Consider the following 27,386-nt stretch of genomic DNA (forward strand, 5'->3'; position numbering starts at 1 on the left):
TAGATCTTATGCTGCTTACGGTTGACAACCTCACTGTGCAAATCAGTGATACCAGGACTGAAATTGCAAACTTACGTGAGAGGTTCGTGAAGGAGAAAGGAGAGGATTTCGTTACAAAAGCCTTGGCGCAACATACAGACCAGTTACATAGATTACGAGACAACATTGCCGCAAAAAAGGCGTCTAAATTCGAAAGAGATACTAATGACTACTTAATGGATCGCGTCTATTCCTGGCGAGAGGAAAGAGGAACACGTCGGGAGGACCGCGGTGCACGATGGGAAACACGTGGGGGACATGACGAGATGCTGGATAGGAGAGAAGAATATGGCGCGGATGTGGGCTATACTCGCTCGCGCTGCAGAGGTTACTACAAGGGCCGACAGCCAACACAGCAATGGAGGCCACGATATCGCCAGCCCCAAATGTATGGAGCATGGAGGGGCGCTCCGACTAGCAGTGATGAGGCTAGTTCCTCCTCCACCTCGCAGCAGTTTTTTCAAGAGCGGGACTCAGAGGAGATGCGATCAACACAACGCCAGTACAAGAATCCGAGAGCCCCGATACCACGCGAGGACTACCCACAGAGAAAACGGAAGGACAGGAGGTGAATGACTTATGTATTAACTTGTCTTCTCATACCCTTACAGGAGCGGAACGGTCTGTTCTAAACAAAGGACTTGGGTTTGTACCTTACTATGCTAATGATTTTGTGGACTGGGAAATCGATTTCTTGAAATACATAAGAGGATTGAAACTTAAAATGCTTTTTTTGGTAGACCAGAATGTGACAATAAGCAGACATCCACTAGCCTTAGAAAACCTAGTAATTTTATACCAGTGATTGAAAATGGTTCTATTGATACATTTACCAATGTGGTTATACATGAAGTGTCAAAAAATTGGGACACTGTCCGTAAAAAAAGTTAAATATAATCTAACATTGTCGGAAAAAAATGCCCTAGATTCCCTTCAAAAGAACGAGGGGTTAATTATTAAACAAGCGGATAAGGGGGGGGCAATAGTAATTATGGACAAGCAATGATTATATGGAGGAAGCCCACAGACAATTGAGTGTATGTGAACATTATGAACAAATAGGATATGATCCTGTGTTTGAGATTAAAAAAGAAATAGAAATTTTTTCAAGTGAGGCTAAACTAAATGGGACTATCACCCAAAAAGAGTATGAATTCCTAAAAACAGAACATCCACGCACTCCTGTTCTATATCTCCTCCCAAAAGTGCATAAAGGGTTAAAGAATCCACCTGGCCGGCCAATAATATCGGCATTGGTTCGGTGCTAGAACCATTGTCAAAGTTCACTGATGTACATTTACAGAAAATTGTGGCCAGTATTCCTACCTGTTTAAGAGATACAACTGATCTCTTACAGAAATTACAAAACACAGTATTACCACAAGGGGATATCTTTATTTGTAGCATAGACATACAAAGTCTATATACTTCGATCCCACAAAAAGAAGGAATCGATTGTGTTGAGGAAAGTTTACTTGAAACTAATCTTCCACACCAATTGATATATTTTCTAATTGACTGTTTATCTTTGGTCTTGCAAAAGAACTACTTCAGGTTCAATGATCAATTCTACTGGCAACGCCAGGGGACGTCGATGGGTGCTGCAGTAGCCCATCGTTTGCGAATATTTTTGTCCATAACCTGGAGCAGAAGTTGTTCTTAAAAGGCCCGTATAACAGTCATATTATAAAATACTGGAGATATGTGGATGATGTCTTGTTACTTTGGAATGGAACTGAAGATTTGTTCCATCGTATGATTGATGAGGTAAATCAAAAGCACCCTACCATCAAATTCACTAGTGAGATTTCAGCGACCACAATTAATTTCCTTGATGTTAACATTACACTCTGTGGCCGACAAATCGTGACACAAATGTTTTCCAAACCAACAGACCGTAATACACTGCTTTCATATGATAGCTTTCATAACCCACGTATCATTAATGCCATTCCGAAGGGACAACTATTGAGAGCTAGGCGTATATCGTCAAATGATACACAGTTCTTCTCCTCCATACAGACCATCACTAACAAATTCCTCAATAGGGGTTATAAAAAGAAAAGATTGATACCACTGATGGAAGGGGTTAAACAATTGGATCGAGAAGAACTCTTGCAGACAAAAAGGAGAACAAAAAATAGTGATGAAAGGGTTCCTTTTGTCACAAAATATGGTAAACAAAGCAACCTGGTTGAAAAGACTATAAAACAGTATTGGCCAATTTTGGGACAGGACAAACAATATGGTGGCCTGTTCAAAAACCCCCCTCTGTTCTGCTACAAAAGAGGCAGATCATTGAGGGATATTCTTTGCCCTTCTGATTGTAAGCAAATTGACACCAACTCTACTAAAACTTTAAGAAAAGGTACTTTTCCATGTCTCAGCTGCGTGTGCTGCTCGTCAGTAATAAAAGCAGCACAGTAAATCATCCAACTAAGGGTACCCCTATTAAGATAAGGAATTTTTTCACTTGCGAAACAAAGTTTGTGGTGTATATGCTGAAATGCCCTTGCGGCATGGCATATATAGGGCAAACTATTAGAATGGCTAAGGAACGCATCAAGGAGCATAGAAATAATATTAGAAACTTCAAGGTAAATACTGCTACAGATACACCAGTCTCGAGACATTTCAATAGTTTAGGCCATAATGCGAGCCAATTTAGATGGCTGATTCTGGAAAGGATAATACAAGCTAAGAGGGGAGGAGATATGCGAAAGTCCCTAGGACAACGGGAGGCATACTGGATAAAAAGAATGAATACTTTGACTCCTAATGGTTTGAATGACTATTGGAGCCTATCCCCCTTTCTGTAGCTAAAATGTTTTGATGTTTGTATCTCTTTCTTTACAGATAATGATTACAGATTAGAATACTATGTTGCGAATATCGGCTAAGGGTAAGACCTTTGATTTAAAAAAACGTACAACTTGGAAAAAGAAAGTAACAAGTTAGATAGTTGAAACAAGGTAACCCTAGGGTAGGCTCTTGTCGAGCAGTTCCTTTAAGTGTATAATTTTGGTTTTAAATGAGGGTATTCTACCTCATATGTTTTTAGCTATAATGATTGTTTTACACGCTTCACTTTTTAGGATAACAATATTTATTATTACCATTACCATTCACAGATTTTATCACGATGGAACTAAAATGGAATTCGACATCACTTGAATTTTGACTATGTTGGACTATTTATACTTGATACACACTGTTCCAATGTATATTGTTTATTTCCAATATATATTGTTTATTTGGATATTAATGGTACTTTTTAACTGAAAGTAATGGATCACAGGGGTAAGGGTTAACTGTGAACTACATCACTAATTGAGAGGTGGTACTTCCTGTATGTTTCTTTTAAAGCACGTTTGCACTTTATATTGTTCACACTTGAAAAAGGGCCCTTGATGCCCGAAACATGTTGTGTGATGCACAATAAAAATATAGCAGGTATTCTGCTGACTGCTGTTGCCTCAATTCACTAACCTACTCATAATTTACTGTGAAGTAGCTCTGCTGTATTTATCTATGCTCAGTACCTGTGAGGGGATAAACACTATAAACCTCTCTGTATAAATAGACTGGATGCCAATCACCTCTGCTCCTGCCATCAGCAAAGCCTCATGGAGTTACACATGCCCCACACATACCACAGGCCCGGACTGGCAATCTGTGGGTTCTGGCAAATGCCAGAGGGGCTGCTGTACAATGCCATAGAAAGTCAGTATTTAGTGGGCTGGTTGAGGGCTGTTTGGGCCTCTATGTACTTGAAATGGCAGGGCCTATTTTGACTCCCAGTCCAGAAACTGGCCACTCCACCCACATAGATAGAGAGGCAAAATGAGTTTGGCATCACTCCCATACTCCTCTGGGATTGGAGCAGATGGGACTTCATCTAATTAACATTTAGCCCGTACGTTAATTAAATTAGCTACATTATTAGTGAAAATCAAGTCAATTAGTTGAAAAAAACTATGCGGCTTGTTATGTGTCAGGGCTGAGTTGGGGGAGGAATCTCTGACGGAATCCCATTTCCATTCTCAGCTCCCTGTTTGCAGCGCATCCCCTGACTATGCTATTTGCTCACACTAAGGGAAGCACCAGAGCATTGGACTCCCCTCCCCCATTTCCTACAGCCTCTCCCCGTGCCCCACACATGCCGCTGCTGGGTGGATGGTCCACTCGTGTCATAGGAGGGGGTGGAGCCACTTAATATATCTTGTTATTCATGCTTGTGCTTCTCTCTCATCTCGCATTCTGCACCCGCATGAACGCGAAGCTGCGTCTCCACAGCAACCAGGCAGCTGGGACCACAAGATGGGGGGGCGGGGGTGGGAGAAAGAGATGGCATTCACCCCTTCATTGCCAGCACATGGAGAGATGGCACTGGGATCTCTTCATGCAGTGCAGAATGAGCCTAGTTCTGTTATATTGATCCAGTGATTTATCAGTGCAATAATATTGGAATAAGCAGAAAGCCCTCATCATATAGTATAACATGGTATAACAATGGAATAAGTATGATGGGTACATCATTTATAGTATACTATGGTATAACATTGGAATAGGTAGGATGGGCACATCATATAGTATAATATGGTATAGCAATGGAATAAGTAGGATGTGAATATCATATAGTATAATTATGGTATAGCAATGGAATAAGTAGGATGGGCACATCATATAGTATAATATGGTATAGCAATGGAATAAGTAGGATGTGAACATCATATAGTATAATATGGTATAGCAATGGAATAAGTAGGATGTGAACATCATATAGTATAATATGGTATAGCAATGGAATAAGTAGGATGGGCACATCATATAGTATAATATGGTATAGCAATGGAATAAGTAGGATGGGCACAACATATAGTATAATTATGGTATAGCAATGGAATAAGTAGGATGGGCACATCATAGTATAATATGGTATAGCAATGGAATAAGTAGGATGGGCACAACATATGGTATAACAATGGAATAAGAAGAATGCAGTGTCGTAACTCCCGGGGGAGCAGGGGGTTCGATTGGGCCAGGTCCCGCACCCCCTCAGGGCCCCCCAGCAGCTTGCGCCCCACTGACTTCTTCGTCATTCCGGGCAGTTCCAGGCATACGGAGGGGGGTGGAGAGGCCGGCTGCATCTCTAGTTACGTTACTGGTAGAATGGGCACAACATATAGTATAATATGGAATAACAATAGAATAAGTAGGATGGGCAGAACATATGGTATAAAAATTGTTAGAGTAGTTCTATGTGAGCATGAGGGATGTCCAGCCTGTGGCTCTCCAGCTGTTACTGATTAACATCCCACTGATAGCCCTGGGCTTATGAAACAATATATTTGTCAGCATTCAGTAGCCATGTGGAAATGTACAAGGTGTGGAATTATCTCCGCTCACCTCTCCATTTGGTGAGTGTTACAGCCTCTGGCAGCATGGAGCAACTTTTGCTTGAAACTGTACAGTTTAGCATTTTAAAGCAACAAATACAATACAGTGATTCCATGTGTCCAAAGTGGCAAGGGAACCCATGACTGCAATGAGGAAAATTCATGGCTCCCAACAACCAGCAGTTGTGCCAGTGTAGCATTGGCTTTTACACACACACACACTGATTTTAGCTGCAGTTAGCAGTGGGTGAGAGTAATGCCACATATCTGGAGATCATCAAGCTAGGCAATGTTATGTATATTGATTCCTAACAAACATGTCAACCCTATGCAACATGCTGAGCAGGGAAAGCCCACAAACACAATTTATTTATTATGGAGATGTAACAAAGCTAGATACCATGCTCATAGGGCCCAGTAGTGGCTGTAACATAACTATTGATGGAGGGAGAGGGCAGGCACATTTACATTTGGGCCATTTCATGAAAGAACTGAATTTGGAATGATCAGCCTTAGGGCAGCAAGAGAAGCAGCAGCAGCAGGCCTCCCCCTACATCTGGCAATTCCCCCCTCCCCACTTGTGTCTTCACACTATGGGCACACTGGTGACTCACTGTGTATCATGCTGCCGACATCTTACAGCAGGTCACAAGTTCAACACACTCTTGGGAGGGGACATGGATCCAGAGCTTGTGGCAATGGGCAAGGCATGAGCAGATATATACACAAAAGCTAATCATTGTTTTATGTATGTACACCCCACAAACCTGTGCTTTATTGGATCATCATCATCTGACCGGATGAGCTGGAGCGTAGCCAGAGGAGCAGCCCTGTATATACTGTACATGATGAGATCAATGTGAGTGTGTTGCATAGGATATACTGCTATCTAATATAATATATATAACCAGCACACCCTATCAACACCCTGTTCTATACTGCATTCATGTGTGAGCAAAGATCACTTTTACTTCATTACTTTTAGGCATGAGGGAAAAGCAGCAGCACCGCGCTGTGAATACACTGCAATTTTGTCTGAACAAATGAAGCTTTAAAAACCAGTACAACAAGCAGGAATGTCTCAAACAAGGTCAAGTAACCTCCCTCATTATTCTAGATATGTGCCAATGTCTTTGTCTATGGCATCCAGTCCTAATGTGCCCTTCAAGCTAGAGAAATCCATACCTCCCAACTGTCCCTTTTTCGGAGGGACAGTCCCTCTTTTGACAGCTCAACCCGCAGTCCCTCATTTGTACTGGAAAGTCCCTCTTTTCTATGCACTGAACAGCCAGAAAAAGAAACAAAGTTTCTCACTTAATTGGCTTTTAGCAGAGAGCCCAGAACAGCTAACAGGTGCAAATAAGATACTTTGTAACAATTTTGAGACACAAAAACACAGTTTGGATAAGGAGAAATATTTTCAAAGTTTCATAACCTGCCAAATTTTGAAAAACAAAGATGTTAATTAGGGGGTGTGGCCACAGAAAGGGGTGTGGTCAAAAAATTGCTGCGCTACGTGCGGGAAAAAATTTTTGTCCCTCTTTTTACTTCCAAAATGTTGGGAGGTATGGAAATCACCCCAGCGGCAGTCAGCCCCTGGCCTTGCCCCCTATCATGTGATTTTGTGTGTCCATCACTTGCTACTAAAACAGGCAGTGTGAGTATCAAATTGCCACAATAACTCCTACCTTTGCCCCTCAATATGTACATAACTTGCTCCTGCCACACAAGGAAGAAAGTCAAGTTATCCTGCTTCAGACCAAGGATAGGCAAGCACAAGTTACACTAGGGCCCTGGCAAGAAACGACTGACCCTCAAAAAATGATATGTGGTATATCATTTATAGAAAAGGAACATAATTCAGACAGGACAGAGAGTTGCAACCTTATTTCTGGCATCTCCTGGCAACTGAATGACATGCTGGAAGTTGTAGTTCTGCAATAGATGAGGGGCTCCAGCCTGGCTATTATTTAAGGTCCACGTGCAAGAACCTTTTTTAGCTGGCTGTATAGAAGAACTTTTGGCACTTGCTAAAGTGCCAAATTCCTTTAGCAACTCAGATGCAGTGGCACATTCAAGTGATTTCTACTGTTTTGCACAAAACAATGTGTTAAAATGCCATAAATCATCGCTTTCATACCCATTGCCCCCCCCCAATATACCAAACTGCAGCTTAGCATTTTTCTTCTCTCAAACATTTAGCTGACGATACTGAGAGTTGTAGTTCACATCACTTGCATTTCTTTATAATCACCATTGCCTCAACTTTGTTCAAAATAGTTTGATCACCACTGTTAAATGAATTAAAAAAAGACAGATTTCTTGTAAAGCAAAACTGGCCATAGGAAAATATCTTTACACATTTCTGCCTTCAAGGAGGACAAACTTTCAAGATCTCTTTTAGTATGATGTAGAGATATTATGAGACAAGTTGCAGTTTGTTATTATTTGTGGGTTTTTTTTTTAGCTTTTCATTTCAGCGGCTCTCCAATTAGCCATTTCAGCAATCTGGTTGCTAGGGTCCAAATTACCCTGGTAACAATGCCTTGATTTGAATAAAAGACTGGGATATGAATAGGAGAAGATCTGAATAGAAAGAGAATAAAAAGTAGCAATAAATAATACATTTGTAGCTACAGCAAATTCGTTTTTAGATGGGGTCAGTGACCTATTTGAAAGCTGGAAAGAGCCAGAAGAAGGAGGCAAATAATTCTAAAACTATTAAAAATTAAAGCTAATTGAAAAGTATGTTAGCCATTCCATAGCATACTGAAAGTTAACTGAAAGGTGTACCAACACTTTTAAGCAAACTGTGACCCTCCTGGTGCTGTTGCAGGTGGAATGCTGGGAGTTGTAGTCAACTATATCCACAGGTATCACAGCTTGCCTATCCCATATACAGCCTCTCCCGAATGCCTGCCAACACAATGATGTCACATGCCTCAGTTGGCTTTGTGTAACCTCAATGTAATGGCAGTCACGCAAAGAGCACCTGTGATCCTGTAAACACATAACAAGCCTAGCCACATTTCACAGAAGGTGCTGGTTTCTTCTTCCATGAAATAAAAACCCCTCCCCCCCTACAGCAGCGTACTCATCAAGGTGGATCAGCTAAGCTCACCAGTAGCCAAAAATGGGTACCGGATGGAAAGAAAAACAGGTTGGGGAGTAATACCTCCAAAAAGTGGTTTAATGAACAGCAGCCCTCTCATTCACAACTACTAATGGATTACAACTCCCAGCATCCCGAGGTGGTTAAGGGAAATGGAGTTTAGCAGATGGAGGGGCAGTATCTTACTATTCCTGTTTGCAGGTAGTGCCTCAACAAAAGCAGTCTACACAATCTGCACAATAGCCAAACAATATAGAAATAATTAAAGGGGGTGATTCACCTTTAACTTAACTTTTAGTATGTTATAGAATGGCTAATTCTTAGCAGCTTTCAATTGGCATTCACGTTTATAGTTTTATTAATTATTTCCCTTCTTCTTCTGTCTATTTCCAGCATTCAAATGGGGGTCACTGGCCCCATATAAAAAACAAAACAAATGCTGTGTAATGCTACCAAGCTACAAAGTTATGTATTTGCTACTTATTACTCTTCTTTCTATGCAGGGGGCCACCTATTCATGTTCCAGTCTTTTATTGAAATCAATGTTAGATTGCTAAAATTGCAAACTGGAGAGCCGCTGAATACAAAGATAACTAAAGATACCCAATAAAAAATTAAGACAGCCTGCAAATGTTCTCAAAATATCATACTAAAAGTAAATGTAAAGGTGAACAACCCCTTCCAAAAGCCTCAGCTACTCCTTAGCCCAGGGCAAAGGGCTCACTACGTTTTTTTTGTTATTTTTGCCCAGCCTTCTTATCAGAGTTAATCAGTGTCGGACTGGCCCATCGGGATACCAGGAAAACTCCCGGTGGGCCAAGGTGTCAGTGGACCCTCCTGCTTCTAAACATTTGGCTTATTTCATGGCTATTCCCAATTTCTATGAGAATAAAGAGGCTAAATAGATGGAATAATAGGTTATACTGTAGTATGTAAAGAAAAGAGAATAGAAGAATAGAGGTTGACTAAGGAAAGGAAGAAAATAACACTAAGGGCTCTTACACACGGGCGTTCCGACCTGCGCTCCCCTGCGTTCCGTTTTTTGGCGTTCAGCCGCAGGGGAGCGCAGGAATAGACGCAAGTCATTATTTGAAATGGGGCTGTACTCACTCAGGCGCATGTAGGCGCCGAACGCAGGTTCAGACGCAACATGCTGCATTTTTCCTGCGTTCGGCGCCTACACGCGCCTGAGTGAGTACAGCCCCATTTCAAATAATGACTTGCGTCTATTCCTGCTCTCCCCTGCGGCTGAACGCCAAAAAACGGAACGCAGGTTGGAACGCCCGTGTGTAAGAGCCCTTAGAGTGGGCCCCTGGTGTCCCAGTCCGGAGTGAATCGTGGCTAATGCTGTCACTTTTTGTGATCTAGACTTCTTCCTTCCATATAAATTCTGTGCACAGTGTATATTAGCTGGGGTGCAGAAAATTTACTCTGCGAAGCTTAATTTTGACATCTGCATTTAATGGCAATGACACAATGAGCGTTTTTTTGCTGGGTGGAATACAAAAAAGCTACTGGTCACCACAATGCCAAAAAGATCACCTCTGTTTTAAATAGATATTGAAACTGAACATATTTTAGGACTACTCTGCTCCCTCTGTAAATATGACCGATTATTCTATAGAAACACTCAAATCATTATTAGATAGTACTGTCCTTTGTAAACTAGTTGCTGCCTCAAACCTAGACTTCAGAGTAATTACTGCCCATAGCATGTCAATGCTTGCAATACTTAACATACTATGTGCGTGTTATTATGGCAGTCTGAAGTGTGCAGCAAGTCATTCTTTAGAACTCTCCTAACAAACTAATGCCAGTCATGGTGTTCAGACTGCAGAAAGGTACTTGGAGAACAGCAGAACTCAAAATTGCCTTTAATCACCTGTCACTGCTTCCCATATAAACCAAGGTAAACACTCTCCTAAGGCGGATACTTGCAGATAGGTGGGCGTCGCCATTTGCCCAAATCTCACCTGACTTAACAGGCATTATATGTGCCCAAATCTAGTCAAAAATACAGAATGCATAAACCAATTTATATACTGTAGCTACTGAGCCACTGCTAAGATAGGCCAGATAAATATCCCTTGGAAAGCCACCTCAATCTGTAGAGCCCTGGCTGATCGCCTATATCAAGTAACTGTAGGATAGCCATTCCCCCTTTTGCAGTTTGAACTAGAAATTCAAGCAAGGAAGATTAAAGTGGCTGATTAATGGAACAGCGGGGATCTCGCAATAAATACAATAAGGTTTTTCGATCAAGCTTTTTAATGAAAAGATCATAAAATAACAGTTTTTCATCACTGTACATTAAGACTGAAAGTTTCTCGAATGTTCAGATCGCCAGAATCGTCTGTTTCTTCTTTAATATGACACTTAATCTGCTCAAAAGAGCAGCCTGACCTGAATATAAAGTCCATGAGGAGATCTCTACAGCACCACAAAGCAAGAGGGTGGGACTGGGATAGAAGTATCAAAGAGGCCAACAGACAAGTTTCCAGTTTGCTGTAATCCTGAGATATGCCAACCCCTAATCTTAACCCATATATTAAATCAAAGATGGAGAGAGGAAGAAGTACAACTCAAAAGTATGCCGTATCCCCACGACCACAAACCAATATAAATAATCTAGACCAATTAAGAGTAGTACAATACAATAAATTCTGGTACTTGGCCAGTTGTGAAGCAACCTCATACTACAGGCTTAAGCTCATTTGCTATTTTATTTATAGATAATTAATACTATTTAAAATGCCTTTATTAAACACACTCCACTCTGGGGGAGTAATTCATTATCTGTAAACAGTGGGAAATGTTACATGTGCCTCCTTGGCAAGATTCCTGGAAGCCAGACAGGTGTAACCCTCCTTTTCTTTCCAAGAATCACGTACACATACCAGTCATGCTTTATGCTGGAGCCCTTCATAGTATAAAGGAGCCTCCAACTCCGTTACCATTGTCTACAAGGGATCTTTATTTATTTATTATTATTTTTTTTAAGGGAACCAGTTTTGTGCACAGCCTAAACTTCACTTTTTGCAGACTAAGAAATGACCCTGTGCAAGATTAAAGAATCTTTGTAGATAATTAGATACAAAGCCTGGCTACCAGTATGAGCATATTATGGGGGGCATTGTATGCTTTCATGTGGTTGGTTAAGACTACAGGTAATGTCCTACTAGTATGTCATAACAACGCTGTGACCACTTAGTTAGGCATAGTGTAAGAAATAGAGAGAAGTAGTTCTAGCTCTGTCCATCCATTGTAAAACTGTATCCCTCACTGCTCACTTTCTCCAGTCCGACCTTCCGCTTGCCAAATGCTGAGGAAACAATTACAACATCCTGCATGTGCAGAACAGGGGGGCCATATGGAGGGGGAAAGAGGGTGACATCTTGTAGGAAAAAAAACACACATATATTTATATCAAATGAAGTCAATGACAATGTAACATTAAATACAATAACACAAGAATTGCAGAAGATCTCCAGTATGAAACAGAAGAGCAACAGAATGTCCTGGTTGTGGATTTATGGCTATTGAAAGTCTCTGAGGATACTCCGGTTTTTGTTTGTTTCTTTTTTTTCCTTTTGAAAATGAAATCATGTTGCATGAAACTCTTAAACATTCACGGGAACCTTGCTGTGTACGTGCAGGCCCGGTGATGAGAAAGAATTTTTTAACCCTGTGTGCATCCCACTTTTAAGCCTAATCCTTTCACTGCAAGAAAGAGGTATTGCGGAGACCTTCATGCAGAAGAGGTGTTAAGCTTTTAAGTCATTTAAACTCACCATCCAACCACCAGCACACAGGTGTGTCATGAAATAAATACATTCAGAACTGTACATACAAAGTGAAACACTAAGAACACTGCAAAAATCTGCACCATCTTTTGTTTAGTTTTTTGAAGACCAGGCAAAATGAATGGCATATTTTCCAGGGGTCAGACAAAACACGTCACTAACACAGGACAGACACCATTTCACCCAAATTCTGGGTATTTTTAACCTTTCCTCAGATGATCTTATGTAGCTACACTGATTCATTCTGGAATCCTAACTATAACAACTGCAAATGGAGGGTTATCCATAATAGCAGAGCCCTCTTTACAATGAGATGGAAAAGTGTTACAATGCATGTTTTTTAATGATAGAGGCACGTTTAGGGTAAGGCCGCACTGGGCGTTTTGGGGAGATTTGGTCGCCTGATGACTAATCGCCTCGTCTTTGCAGCGACCAATTTCCCCATACACCTTCCCTCGCTCTGCGCCAGCTAAAATGAAAAAAACGCCTGAGCTAATCGCCCAAAGTTGCCTCACGAGGAAGCTCATTGGGGGCTGCGGGTGACTATAGCATTTTATTACCTATGTTAGTAAATCAGGCCCAATTTTTTTTATGCCTCACACACAACTGTTTCAACACAAGTTTATCGGAGCTTAGTGCATGAGTGTTTACTAGCACAGTGGTGCCAATGTGGCAGCATATTTTGAGATTGCATGCAGAAATGCTCACAAATATATTCTCTGACTTCAATGGAAGTCAAAGGGTCCAGCCAGTTTCTGAGTAAAATATCACTTGGAAAACAGGTGTGTGCAAGCCTTAAGGATCCACGAGTACCAGCCAACCCTCTAGGCCAGGTTTTATAGCCAACTCCCCTCATGATTAATGTTACAGGATCCTTTCTTAACCCCCTTTGCTGGCAAAACTGCATCTTCAATAGAACATCGCTGCTGACTGAAAAGTGAAAGCCTTTACTTACTAAGACAAGGAAAAATGCAGACAGACAACACACAAGAAGTTACATCTATAATGTTTGGACAGAATGTCGTTTGCCGTTCGCGCAGCCATGCCATGATTATTCACACAACTTTGCTTACACATTTACTACAAAATTGCTTTGGTAACGCCTTTTAATGAACTGCAAATAGCTGGGGTATCACATTTTCCCCAATTCTAACTAAAGCCAAAGCACTGAATTAAAAAAAAAAAAAAAAATCCACCCACAACCCCCCCCCCCCCCCCCCCCAAAAAATACAAGTTTTCAGTGCCCTGGACAAAAATATTCCACTTTCTGGTAATGTCATTTACCCATCACTCACTGATCCAAGCCATGAAAAAATAAAGGGTAACCATAAACACAAGAATGAAGTAGAATATCATTTGAGACCCTGGAAAATGGCACATTGATTTTGACTGGTCTGATGCTGAGGTCTGAAACTGCAAAGATTTATGTAAACAATGTGATAAATATAAATAGTCCATTAGTTATTTTCTGAGCCCACTTGGTTTCTTCAAAATGTGCTTTGGTTTAAAAAATAGTTTATGGATTTGGGTATAAGCTTCTTTTTTTTTTTTTTCTTTTCTTTTTCCTTCTTCTGGTTTATAATACATAGTTTTTACATTTCTTAAAAAAAGGTTTATTTTTTTCCTGTTATTCCGAAAACAAAAATTCAGGAACAAGCGGCTTACTGCCTGTCCTTTTACACTTAGAAATTGGTTCGTTTCTCCTTTTACAGCAGGATCCACGTCTACAGAATACCATCCTACATTCCTTGAACCCTACACCCAGGTCCCAAGACTTTTTTTTTTTAGTTTTTATTATGAAACTAGTGTTTTGTTTTTCTCATAAAATACAGAAAAAAAATGTTTGATACAATACTATGGTCATAGAAATCTGGCTGAAGGTTTGGTGCCCAGAGGTAGCCAGTCCCTGAAGTTTGAGAAATATTATTCATGTTGTCACAGTTTGGAAATGTATTTTCCTTTATAAACACTCTATAGAACACAATCCTATACAGCGAGATTTATATTAAAAAAAAAAAAAAAAATTGTACAATACTCAACTATACACAGACTTTGTGTCGATATTAAGTGCCGAGAAAAAAAAATATATATAAAAAAAAAAGTTGTATACAGGCATAGTATACAGGAGGGGTCATGTTTTAATGTATACAGGCAAATGTGCAGTTCTCCTTTGTTAAAAGGGTGCAATTGGCTATGCTGCTGCTGTAAGGTAACCCAAGCTCACTGCATGCAAATCATAAAATTACTTTTTGGTTTATTTGGGAAGTACTATGGAAAAGAAAATCCTGGCTTATACTGAATCAGTGTTGCTCCCCAAAGAAAATCTAATATGTCATCTGCAAAGGTTTCAAGTTAAACAAGATTAAAAAGTTTCCTGAGAAAGACGGCCAGGCTACATTTTGACAAAAAAAAAAAAAAAATCTGAAAACAATGGAATAACCAATGATCTTACAGCTACGTTAATAACCATAAAAATTCCCATAAACTTTTTCAATGGCCAGTCTCGTGGCCTTGATTATAACCAGTATAAAAAAAAAAAAAAAGCATGTAATATTATGGACTCTGCAAGCAGACCCAATACACAAAACACTGGCCAGATGTGACAAATATGTTTATACTTTCTGTTCTGAGCTTAGAATAGAAACATACTATCCTTAAAAATTATGGATTTAGCAAAGTCTGATGGCAAAGCTTTTGGGGGCTAAACAGTTAAAGATGCAAATCAGGCAGTGAGAATCTGCAGATCCAGTTTTCAAATTATAACGCATTAAGCATGCTCAGTTCCTTATCTGGTGACAGAAGAGTGTGGATAAATAAGGGTGGGCTGAGATTTAAAAAAAAAAAAAAACACCACACTATAAATGTATTTTAAGGAATTGCATTTAACCAGATTTTTAGATCTAATACTATTACAGCATTTTCCAGCCCCTGATTAGTATTTAAAGTACAGAAATCTCCTGCAGGAATTTAAAGTGCTGAAAATATAAATCGTGGACATGGTTTGCCATGTAATGTACTGCAGGTTACAAGATTTGGAACATGTTTAAGAATAATCAACCCTTATGTGGGATTTGCCTTTTTAATATCAGACGTGGCAGCAAAAAAAAAAAAAAAAACCTAATAAAATCAACCTATTTATTCCTTTGATATTTAACTTTTGGTCAAGAAAAAAAAATAAAAAATCTATGTATATAAAATGAAATGTAAACTTTTGTTTTTCTACTCTATGACCCACATGTGTCCTGCACAGATGATGCCAGCAGGATAAAGGGAGCAGGGAGAATGAGGTGTGAGATACACGACAGGCATGGGTTGGGATGATATGAATGCCTGTTTGATTTTGTTGCCTATAGATAGGTTTTGGGGTACTTTGGTTAAATTCGGATTTAAAAAATAAAAATACAATCACTAGACCCAACATTTCCTACTCTTTTGCGGTAAACAAATCCAACTTCTTCTATACCCTTAACTAATTCACTTCCTCTCTGGTATAGGTAAGAGTTGATCCCAATTGAGATTTAGTACTAAGTGGGTTTAAAGGCTATGGCACACAAATCATAGCAAACCACTGCAATCCAAATTAGGTTTATGGCAATGGAAAGTGCTGCAATTATTGCCCCAAGAGGTAGAAATGCATTTTCAACTTATAAGCATCCATAGCTGCTCTTGGTACTTCCTAGTTAGTACCTCCAATAGGAAATGACCCATCTCTAAAGGTGATCAAATTACCTAAACATGCCATTGCTTTTGGAACAGCCCATCCCCCCTTAAATGTAAACATATTCCCTGTTAGCAGTAAAGCAAAATATTAAACTACATACAAGCTACTTAATTGTTGCAACACATTTTTACTTTATATTTTTATAGCATAATTCTGACTCGTTTTATTCCCTCCAACCTGCTTGTCACTTAAGCTCTCAATGCTTTGACTCAACAAAATGTTATTGCACGTGGTAGCTATGATTGTGGTATGTGCCATGAGCCTATAGCATATACATTTAACCTGGCATACAGTACAAATTGGGTGGATCTGCTACTTCTCTAAATTATCCAATAAATCTAATTAGAGAAAACCTAGGATCCAGCTTCAGGTGACAGGTTAAATACAAGTTCTACCATATTCTCTTTGGGCTATCTTACTTCTCCTCACAACTCCATTGTCATGTCGTAAAACATTTGGTAAAATCTACTCATTTAGAAACATACAGCGTGCAGCAGTTTAAAGGGGCAAAAGGACCTGTGATGGCCAAATGTTTGGAGATGGAGAGAGCAACTTCTTGTTTTTTATCTTTGAAATTTAATTTAAGATTTATACAAGTACTTACACAAAAAAAAGATTAAAAAAAGATCTATTTGAAAGAGTCTTGAAAAAGTTACATTTACCAAGAATTCAAGAGGTAGCAAAAATCACCAGTCTACTGTACAGTTCTCTCTGAGCCAGGCTGACAAGTGCACACACCCCCTAGAGTACCTTCTAGGGGGAAGTAATTAAGCACTTAGATTTTGGGTGCCAGCAAAAAAATGGATTTCAATTTTTCTTCAAAAAGAGTAGTAATTATATACCTGCTCTAATGCCGTTACACCCCAAAACGAAAGACTTCAAAAGGGAACATATATATATTAGTAGCCTCTAAAAGAGAGAGTGATCATTTGTTGAGATTCCTAAGCACCACTGCTTTTGAAAAGCCTGGAGAGAAATGAAAAATGGAAAAACAAACAAAAAAAAAAACAAGAAACTGGACCCAGATCAAAATGGGGGGGGGGGGGGGGGAAATCTTCCAGTTGAAAAATTCACAGATTCAATAATATTTACCTCCTCTAACTCAGAACACACAGAAATAAGTACCGATTAGAGAGTGGAAAGTAAAACACAAGGGAGGGGTAAACCAAACTCCCTGCCAACCAGTTTTGTACAACTGTGGCTGAAAATTTTTAGCTAACATTGTGAACAGTTGTTATAAGGAGGCGTACCAAAAAGAGCATGCAAAAGATTCACAGCCATTAGATACCAAGAGAGCCCCAGTGAAAATGCCCGCCAGGCACTTGTCTTTTCCTTATCAGACAAAAACTGGCATGCACCAATCCAGATTCTCTCTGTGGTAACCAGGAAAAGGATTTTGTGAGGTTTATTGGTTTTCATTCACGGATTAAAGTAGGAGGCCAGCACCTCTTAAGGCCGGACTAACGTAGGAAACGCCAGGGCAAGGAAGAGATAAAATGCAGTTTACCGTTATACATGCAACAGGCCTAATGCATTCAGCCTGCCCAATCATCCCTCCAATCTCCAATAAAAGCCTAACTACAAAATGTACTGTATGAGCGCTCCCAGTTTCAAATAAGAGCTAACAGTAATTCTTCATGCCTCATTCTGGCATGGTGTAGGCATTTCTTAGGTAGATGATTTTTTTAGGTTATGTGTAGGTGCCAAGCGAATTAATTGGCTAAACTGGAGGGTAATTAAGATTTCGTGCCAAAAATCATTTGCGCTTCATGGATGGAAGCCAAGGTGCAGCACATATCATTGGCTTCTTCTGTACCATAAGATGAAATGCCATGGTCGTTTGTTAAAAGTTAAAGCTTTGGGGAGATGTGAAACCACTCCACCTTTCATACGACCAAACTGGAAAACAGAGTACCCTTAAAGCAGCAAGTCATAAGGAAGGTAAATTGGTTTGTGTGTGCACGCATGAGAGAAGCACATTCTTAGGATGTCACAGGAGTCTTTGGTTTATGTTGGGGAAGTGTGCATACGCAGATGACTGATCAGATTGCGCTGCTGGGTGAATTTCCCCCCGCAGAGCTGACATTCATAGGGCTTTTCCCCTGAGTGGACACGCATGTGCTCGGTCAATCGATACTGCCTGGTAAAGCGCATTCCGCACTCTTCACAAGCAAAGGGCTTTAGGCCAAGGTGGCTCCTCATGTGGCGGGTCATAGTACCCCTCTGTGTGAACATCTTGCCACATATGTTACAGGGAAAGGGACGGGTCAGCCAATGAGTTTTTTCATGCTGTCGCAAAGTCGCTGGATCCTTATAGCTTTTCTCACATACTGAGCACTTAAAGGGGCGTGGCTCAGAGAAAGTGGCATTGGGAGTAGACAGGTCTTCTGCTTCCTCTTTACTATAGGAATTCTCCTCTTTGATATACAGCTCCTCTTCGGTGTGTGTTTCAACATGTGCATTTAGCTGCTCTGAGTTAGGAAAACCTTTACCACAAGGGATGCATACATATAGGTTGTCTCCAAATGGCACAGTCTCAAAGCCTTCCTGCCGATAAACATAGTTGGCATTCTGATGTCCACTGCACTCACTCTCACTGTGGCCACTCTCTTCACTGTTGTCCTTGCCATTTTCTATGTCATCTTTGCACTGGAAATTCTGCTCTGAACCATAAATTTTACCCAGTTTCCCTTCTTTTGACAATGGCCCGACAATAACACCATTTGTCATTGTCTCTGCCCCATCTTCTGCTGACTTGTCCCCTTCGATCCTCGTCCATTCTTTTTTACGTGAAGCATGGCGGTGGAGTTTCTTTGGCCCTATGTCAGAGTTGTTCTCCTCCACTGCCTCCAACTCCATTGGTTCACAGTTATTTTTTTTGAGATCCAAATCATCATAAGAGGCACTGTTGGCTACAGATGCTGAGACAGACTGAGGAGAACCTGCACGGCTGTCTGCTTGCAAAGCGTCATCTTGCACAGAATGGGATGGGCTTTTTTTAGAAAGATCAAGGCCAAGTTCCTGGTCACTACCATTGGTGCTATTATTGAGGCTGCTGTTGCTACTTGTTCCTCGATTTAACGTATGGCAGTTTTCCTGTTTGGAGGCAGCAAAGACTTCATCTTCTGGTCCTGTGACTTTGGAAAGATCCTTTGAATTGGAGAGTTTGGTGCCATCTGGAGATCCTGAAAAGCGCATGTGGCCAAAAGGGGCAGAGAGTCTATGACTTCTCCCAACCCGACCTATACTAGGAACACCAAGTTTTCCAATAAATGGCTTCCCAGTGCGTTTCAGTTTCTTTCGGCAAAGAGCCGCCAAGTCATGCAATTGGAGGTAGCTTGCTGCAGTAAGAAGAGCACTAAAGTTCTGCTCTCCGGGCTGGTCGGACGTTAAGAGTTTACCGGTGTAAATAAAGTCCAAGATCTGCCTGAAGACTGCTGGATTAACCATATCTGTATCCAGGTTAATCAGGTTATCATGCAGAACAAGGGATTTAAAATACATGCTGCTGGCAGCCAGTATATTCTTATGGGCTCGGAACAGGGCATTTTCCACTACGATGATGACGTCACAGAGAAAACCTTTGGCTCGTTGCTGGTTCAGCTGAAGCAGCAATTGTTTGGCATGGTTTGGCAGATCCATTTCCACCGGTTTCTTTGATGTACCCCACCTAGAAAAGAATAAAAGAATTGTCCATAAGTTTTATGAAAATTAGGTATAGCTAGTTAAATGTAGTTTAAATAATGCACTAATATTAAGTATTTATAAATCAAAAACAATCTGCAGAACTGTACAAAATGGTGTAAACAAACAAACATTGCATATAAAAGCTAATCAACGCAGGAAGTGTAGAGGGTCCTATTAACATGCACCTTCACACATAAACAAGTCTGTGTCCATGCTGACTTTAAGGTGAGCATTTTCTATACAAGTATAATGCATTAATTGGGAGGTACTCAGACCCCTACCACATCTGTATATACAAAGCTGATCTGTATATATTAATTGTTTTTTTAACCCACCTGAACATAACTAACAAGAACGCATTCATATTAAATACTGTATTCTAAAACAAAATGGGAGGCTAGAGACTAGAGAGGAATGCCACTTAGAACAACGTACAAAACCATCTAGAGTCAAGCAAAGTTCAGATGACAAAGTTTTCAGTCAATTTAAACCATATGCAAAGTCTTGCCTGCAGGGCAGAAGGAGAGGGGAGGAAGGGGCACAGTGTAGTTAGGAAAGAGCAGGACTTGGGGAGAAGGGGTGTGAATAAAATCTGATGTTCATAACAGGCAGCAAAACTAGAGCAAACGCTAGGAGAACTCGGACAAGAAATCATTTTTTGTTATATTAACAGATACATTTGCATCACCCCAGTCACAATACATCAGGATATCGAAAGTAAAAGACAAAATATTACAGATCCTATTTCCTATCCAGCAACGTGCTAAGTCTATCCTGTTTTTGTATCATCACAGAACAGGACTCCATTTTCTACCTTTCAGCTAGGAAAGTCCAGTAAGAAGGCCCTGCCATATGCTCTATTGTTAAAATATCTGTATTCAAGATCAGCCCGTATTCTTTTTTTGATAGGGCACAGGGGCAAGACCACCCCTCCTTTACTCTCCCCTCACTCTCACCCACTCTACAGTGAGGAAAATCTATTTAAACATGAAGAAGGGAGCTTATTCAAAAAAAGGGAATTAAAGAATGAGGGGGGTGAGAGTTGTGCCGACACCTGAAGGGGGCTCTCCCCCTCCCAACCAGCAGCTGGCACTGGCGGGCATTTGCAAAACTGGAAGAAAAAAAAAAATAAAGGAGAAAAAAATTTAAAAAATAAATAAATAACCCTGGACAAAAGAGAGACCACACAGACACTACAAAATGTGTGTGCTTAAGCACATGCAGGCTGCCAGGCTCAGCAGGAGACTGAGGACTGATCCTATAACTAGGCAGGGAAAGGGGGAGATTTGTGGTACCACAATATATCAGTTTTATTGCTACCTGCGTTTTATTCCCTTTTAAACTTTGTCACCACAAGGTTAGATGCTCTCTCACATCACATGCACACTAAAGATAGCCATAGATGTAACAATAATCATCTTTCGTGTCGCAGGAAGTTCCTTTTAAATAGACATTTAGAGCAGAATCATCAGATATACAGGTAGAAACATCAGAATAATAACTGTATCTGACAATTCAGCAGATACGCCTGGACGATGTTTTGCGGTGCCTAAAAATTTTCCGACCAGGGCTCGTCACACCATACGTGTACAGAATATCGTACAAAGCGATAATATCTGTGCGTCTATGTCCATATTAAGTCAATAAAAGGAGTGCTGCAGTGCAATCCAATGCATAAATACTCAAATAAAAATGGAATGGGCCACAGTCATAAAGGCAGTTTATTAGCAAATAATTTCGGTTATCAGAACAATAAGGGTTACATCTTATACAATGTGGCCACAAATAGGAATGTCAGAGTTGTGGAACAGAACAAGCAGCTCTTAAGAGAAACAGTCTCCTGTTGTTTCCAGAATAAAGACACCCCTGCTCACACTGATGGGTGGCACCAGCAGAACACATTTTTGACTAATTTGATAGCCTTGCAAGCCAGCTGACTCAAACTACCTCCCATGGGGCCTATACATGTTGTAAAGTAAATACATATAGTACTATATCCTCAAATTTTCCTGTGCAACATTTCTTAGTACAGGGAACAGGGAAGTACAGTTTTATAGTACTACTCTGTACAGAATATGACAACACCTAAAGCAAGTTGTATTTATAGCCCCATCCAGCTCTCAGATACAAGACCCTCTATGCTACCTATGGTAAAAAATAATTGTCACGCGACAATTTTCTTTACCCATTACAGTCTATGGGCATCGCCTTTGCGGCAAAACTCCCTCCAGTCATGTGAATACAAGCAACACCTTACCTCCATGAGGTCTCTGACCCCATGCTGGTTTTACTTAACAGATGATGCTGAATGGATTAAGAATCCAGAGTATATAGTCACAAATATTTTTGTACCGGTTATTCTGAATTGAGAAACGTCTTCAAGAAAAAAAGAAAAATACAGCAAGTCCAGTTGATTTAACTTATTACTATAGATATACCATGACCTGTCCTGGATGAATGAGAACCTTCACAGACATACTTTAAAGAAGTTCCAGCACAAACTTGTAAGCCGAGACCATAAATGTATCTTTATAAAAGTGAAACCTGTTTCTTGTGCTTATTAACTGATAGGAATAGGCACAAGTAACAGTTGACATAATGCACATTCAGAACAAAACATTAAGGCATTATTGAAACTGGCCATACTTGGGCCTCTGACCCACCACATTTATTGCGACTCCGGACGGAGTCAGATCATCGGACAAGGCCCGTTGTCATAGTCCTCTCCAGACATGATTCTCCTGCCTACATAGATCCCAATGTGATCCAATCACATGCCAAGAGAGTCAAAAGTATAGGTCAGCCCAAATTGGTCTACCATTCAATGAGGGTCAAAAAAGTAGGTAACCTTGATGCCATTCTCTATTCATATCTGATCAGCTATGGATCATGCTGGAAAATCCTATTGGAAGAGGATCACATCGGGTGGTAGATGCAGTCTTCTCCCGACTTAGGGATCCTCACCAAATGAGCTGAACTCCCCTAATATGGCCAGTGTAATATGTACTACTTAGTTCAAATCAACTTCTGTGTGGTGCGGTCATGGCTTCTAGTCTGTTACATTGCTCTTCATAAAGGGTTAAGAAAGCTAGGCAATAATCATATCTGTTTTAAATGTGCTACCTTCCAAACAAATGCTTATCAGATACCTGAACATATAGGTAAAGCTCCCCATAGACGCGACGATTCTTCTTGCCGAACGACCGATTTTAGGGAAGCCCGACCAATTATCGCGTGGTTAGTGGTATTCCAACGATCGTACATCTTACGATTTTTCGGCCGACATCTGTTGGGAAATTGATCGGCCAGGTCAAAAAATCTTTGTCGGTCCCAGTGCAATCTCTCTATGTTTGCAGGGCCAAGCAGGCAGCTCCCCTTTGTTTTCCTGGTAAATTGGTCTTTTTAGTTGATGGTAAATTCGTACGATCGTACGATCGTTCTGAGAAGATCGTGGTCTCACGATCAGGATCTGATCTTTTAAAAATCTCAACATCTATGGCCAGCTTTAAACTCCCAAAATGTAGAATCAGCCTCTTAAACTGCTAGTATTGTTGTGCACTATAAATATCACACCTTTAAATTCAAATACTAAATCATGCTTCAAAGCAATTTAAAATGGCCTTTTCCATGGTACACAAGCGCCCATTTTAAAGCTATATTTTGCTCCAAAGACTGTTTTGTACCAAAGATTGTTTATTTGTAGGGTATGCTCACGGTGCCTGCGTAATCTTTGAAAAAACAGCAACATATAATACTGCAGGACAATTCAGAACGGAGAATGTTAAACAAAATGTCATCTGGCAGGATGAATTGTAAAAAGCACATGAAATGCTATGAAAAAGTGTTACATTTCAAGTCAGCCTATTCCAAAATACTTTCCACACATAAGCAGTGACTTGTATCTCTTAAGGTCCCCATAGACGCAAAGATTTTTCTTGCCGAACGACTGATTTTAGAGAAGTCCGACCAATCCTTCAAAATTATCGTGCAGTTAGTGGGATTCGAACGATCGTACATCTTACGATTTTTCAGCCGACATCTGTCAGAAAATTAATCGCCCAGGTTAAAAAATCTTTATCGGTCCCAGTACAATCTATGTTTGCAGGGACAAGCAGGCAGCTAGCCTTTGTTTTCCTGGCAAATGGTCTTTTTAGTTGATGGACAATTCCTATGATCGTTTCGAGATAATCGTGGTCTCATAATGACGATCGGATCTTTTAAAAATCTTTACATCTATGGCCAGCTTTACATAAAATGGAGGCAAGGTGGGTACCTAGTCGCATGGTTATGCATTTGCAAACCCATCCCCCCAGCACCACCTCTCACCCTCTAACTTGCCCAGCAGGCATCTCAAGCTTTCTGGAATGCAGACCAGCCCCAGGCACCAGCTCAAAACCTTCCCAGAAAATCTGTTTGCCAGGTCTGTGTGCCTTTTAAACAGAGCAACTGCAAATACGAAGAACACGGGGGTGGGTAGGTTAGATGGGAGAGGTGCAGCAAAGGTAAAGAATATCTATTCAGAACCTGTCTTGCAATGCCAAAGCATTAGTTCATTCAATCATTTTGTAAAGACAAGGCAAGGCGTCACCTTACATGTATGCAATAATATATATATATATATATATATATATATATATATATATATATATATATATATATATATATATATATATATATATATATATATATATATATATATATATATATATATATATATATATATATATATATATATATATATATACACATACACACATACATATATATATATGTTTGTACAAAGTATGCATAAGCAGATGCGCCCTGTCAAGGCAGTGTCCATGCGTCAGTACTATCTAAGTGAGAAAAAATTTATTATCTTTGGGGGGGGGAGAAAGACCATACCTGCTTTTCTCTTTGTTTAGCATGATCTCTTCCCAAGACACCATTAAGCGGGGGTTGGGAGAGCAGGCATTTAAGGAGAGCGCCACCTCCCCATAATATATAATTTAAATAAACAATAAAATGCAGCTCATTCCTTCCTTCATTGGGTGCATGTGGTCAGCCTTGATATACAAACTACAAAATTTACCCCAGAACTCCAACATATAAACCCCCGGGAAAACCTGTTTTGCACAACTGAACTGTAACGCTAATGATAAAAATATGATATACACACACTTATAAACAAGCACACAAAGTTAAACCTCTAGATCTTTATGAAGTTGTTTGCACATGGATATGAAACTGACTACAGGATCGGGAACAGAGGGTGGTTGTTAATGGTACAGTCTCTACTTGGAGTAAGGTTCTCAGTGGGTCCTTCAGGGCTCGGTATTTGGTCCACTTTTATTTAACTTGTTCATTAATGACTTAGGGGAGGGTGTTGTAAGTAATGTATCCGTGTTTGCAGATGACACAAAACTATCCAGCCCAATTAATTCCATCCAGGATGTGGCACTTGCAACAGGATCTTAACAAACTGGCAATCTGGGCAGCTAAGTGGCAAATGAGATTCAATGTTGATAAATGTAAAGTCATGCACCTGGGATGTAAAAATATTCAAGCCACTTGTACCCTTAATGGGACAGCACAAGGCAAGGACCTTGGAGTACTTGTAGATAAACCTGGCTCTGCCAGCAATGCCAGTCAGCAGCATTAAGGGCAAATAAGGTTTGAGCTGTATTAAAAGGGGCATAGAGTCACAGGAGGAGGGGGTCATTCTTCCACTGTATAGCGCACTGGTAAGTATTGATGTGCGGGCCGGAACGAAACCCGCAGATCTGTCAGGTTCAGGCAGATCTCACTCCCACAACTACGGGTCACGCCCTATCTAGAATAGTACAGTTTTGGTCTCCAGCACTCAAACAGGGCATTATTGAATAAGAGAGGATACAGAGAAGGGCAACTAAGCTGGTAAAAGGTATGGAAAATCTTAGCTATGAGGAAAGACTGGCCAAATTGGGGTTGTCACACTGGAGAAGAGGCGATTAAGGGGTAATATGATAACTATGGATAAATATATAAGGGGATCGTATAATAATCTCTCTAATGCTTAATTTACCAGTAGGTCTTTCCAGCTGACGCAAGGTCACCCATTCCGATTAGAAGAAAAGAGGTTCCACCTAAATATTCGGAAGGGTTTTTTTTTACAGTGAAAGCAGTGAAGATGTGGAATTCTCTCCCTGAATCAGTCGTAGAGCCTGATATATTAGATAGCTTTAAGAAGGGGTTGGATGGCTTTTTAGCAAGTGAGGGAATACAGGGTTATGGAAGATAGATCATAGTACAAGTTGATCCAGGGACTGGTCCGATTGCCATCAGGAAGCAATTTTTTCCCCCTCTGAGGCAAATTGGAATAGCTTCCAATGGGATTTTCTCCTTCCTCTGGATCAACTAGCAGTTAGGCAGGTTTAAAAAAAAAAAAAAAAAAACTTGATGGACCTGTGGTTTTTTCAACCTAACTTACTATGTTACTATGTAAAACGAAAAGCAAAAGGCTGCTGCTAGCAGACCAAAATGCACTGCTGCCTGCTTCTAAGGTCAGTTCATAGGAAAGACTGTAGAAATGTTACCATGGAGGATGTTTGGAAAACAGTAACTTAAGAACTGTCACTTTTAAATGCAAAATACCCTACCGTAATTATGTCACTTTTTCATTTTTTGCACAATCACTAACACTATTTGGCATAGGTGTTTTCCACAGCTGAAACCTTATTTGATTAATGATTGTACATTTATTTCTGAGTGCCAACAGTCGCAACTACTCTAGTGAGGCAACTTCACTCACTGTTACTACTGAAGCAGTAACCTCTTTTCTACAAACTATCATGATATGGTTCCATACGCCATTATTTAAAGAAAAATGTTTAACAAATATTAGGGCTTTCTAGAAACATATACTGCCTTACATGTACTGCTATACGTGTTAGCACATAAATATTTACTAAAAAGAGTGGAGCAAGGTATGTAAGGCACCCAACACATAAAGAAGTAGTAATCCAAAAAAAATAAAAAAAACAACAATGGGCTGCAAAAAAAGTGATGGTCATCTGTGGCTCTTAAGCAACTGTATCTGAGGTTTAACATGCACACATGGAATTAGATGCTCTGTGTTTTAATAGACAAATGTACACGGTTGTAACGAAGAGAATACATTAAAAAGGGGAAATAATTAGCCATGTATTTCTATGCCGGGTATGAAGAAGTTTACCTACAGAATGTTTATCATAGCACAGTTTGTTTAATAAGTACTCACAGTCTAGAAATTCAAGATGAATAGTATATTAGAAGTGGGATATTAAAACGGAAAGTGAATGCATTATGGTTAATTAGACTAAAAAGCCAGTGATTTGATTGTGACTTTCTATAGTAAGTCAAACAGCCTCCAGATTCTCCTTAATATGGTATTAATTATTTAAATAGTTGCTGTATTTCACCCCATTATCCCAAGGTGCATGACTGGAAGGAAAAGAAAAGGATGAAATTCAATTAATAGAAAAAAAAAGTTCAGGAACAATTAAAATTAAATTACATTTCTGAGATAGAATAGTCTACTTTAATATACTTTCATAAATGGCTTATACAACAGAGGGAAGCAAGAGTTATCTCTATGCAATTAAGGCTTATCTAAAACCATGGAGAAA

General features: G+C 40.0%; 1 protein-coding gene across 4 annotated transcripts in view; it reads right to left on the reverse strand.

Annotated features, from left to right (window-relative positions):
* Positions 1 to 10,800: 10,800 nt before the first annotated feature.
* The window catches only part of hic2.S (hypermethylated in cancer 2 S homeolog), a 33,146-nt gene continuing 16,560 nt past the window's right edge, over positions 10,801 to 27,386 (reverse strand). For 3 of the 4 annotated variants that reach the window (XM_041580300.1, XM_018244112.2, XM_041580301.1), the window contains one exon: positions 10,801 to 19,744. In XM_041580300.1, coding sequence (XP_041436234.1) covers positions 18,082 to 19,716 — 1,635 coding nt within the window. In that variant the 5' untranslated portion in view covers positions 19,717 to 19,744 and the 3' untranslated portion in view covers positions 10,801 to 18,081. Of the gene's footprint in view, positions 19,745 to 22,910; positions 22,972 to 27,386 lie in introns of those variants that run through there. The other variant, XM_018244111.2, reaches the window with a different exon arrangement.

The sequence above is a fragment of the Xenopus laevis genome, chromosome 1S (assembly GCF_017654675.1).
Source record: "Xenopus laevis strain J_2021 chromosome 1S, Xenopus_laevis_v10.1, whole genome shotgun sequence".
Lineage (NCBI taxonomy): Eukaryota > Metazoa > Chordata > Amphibia > Anura > Pipidae > Xenopus > Xenopus laevis.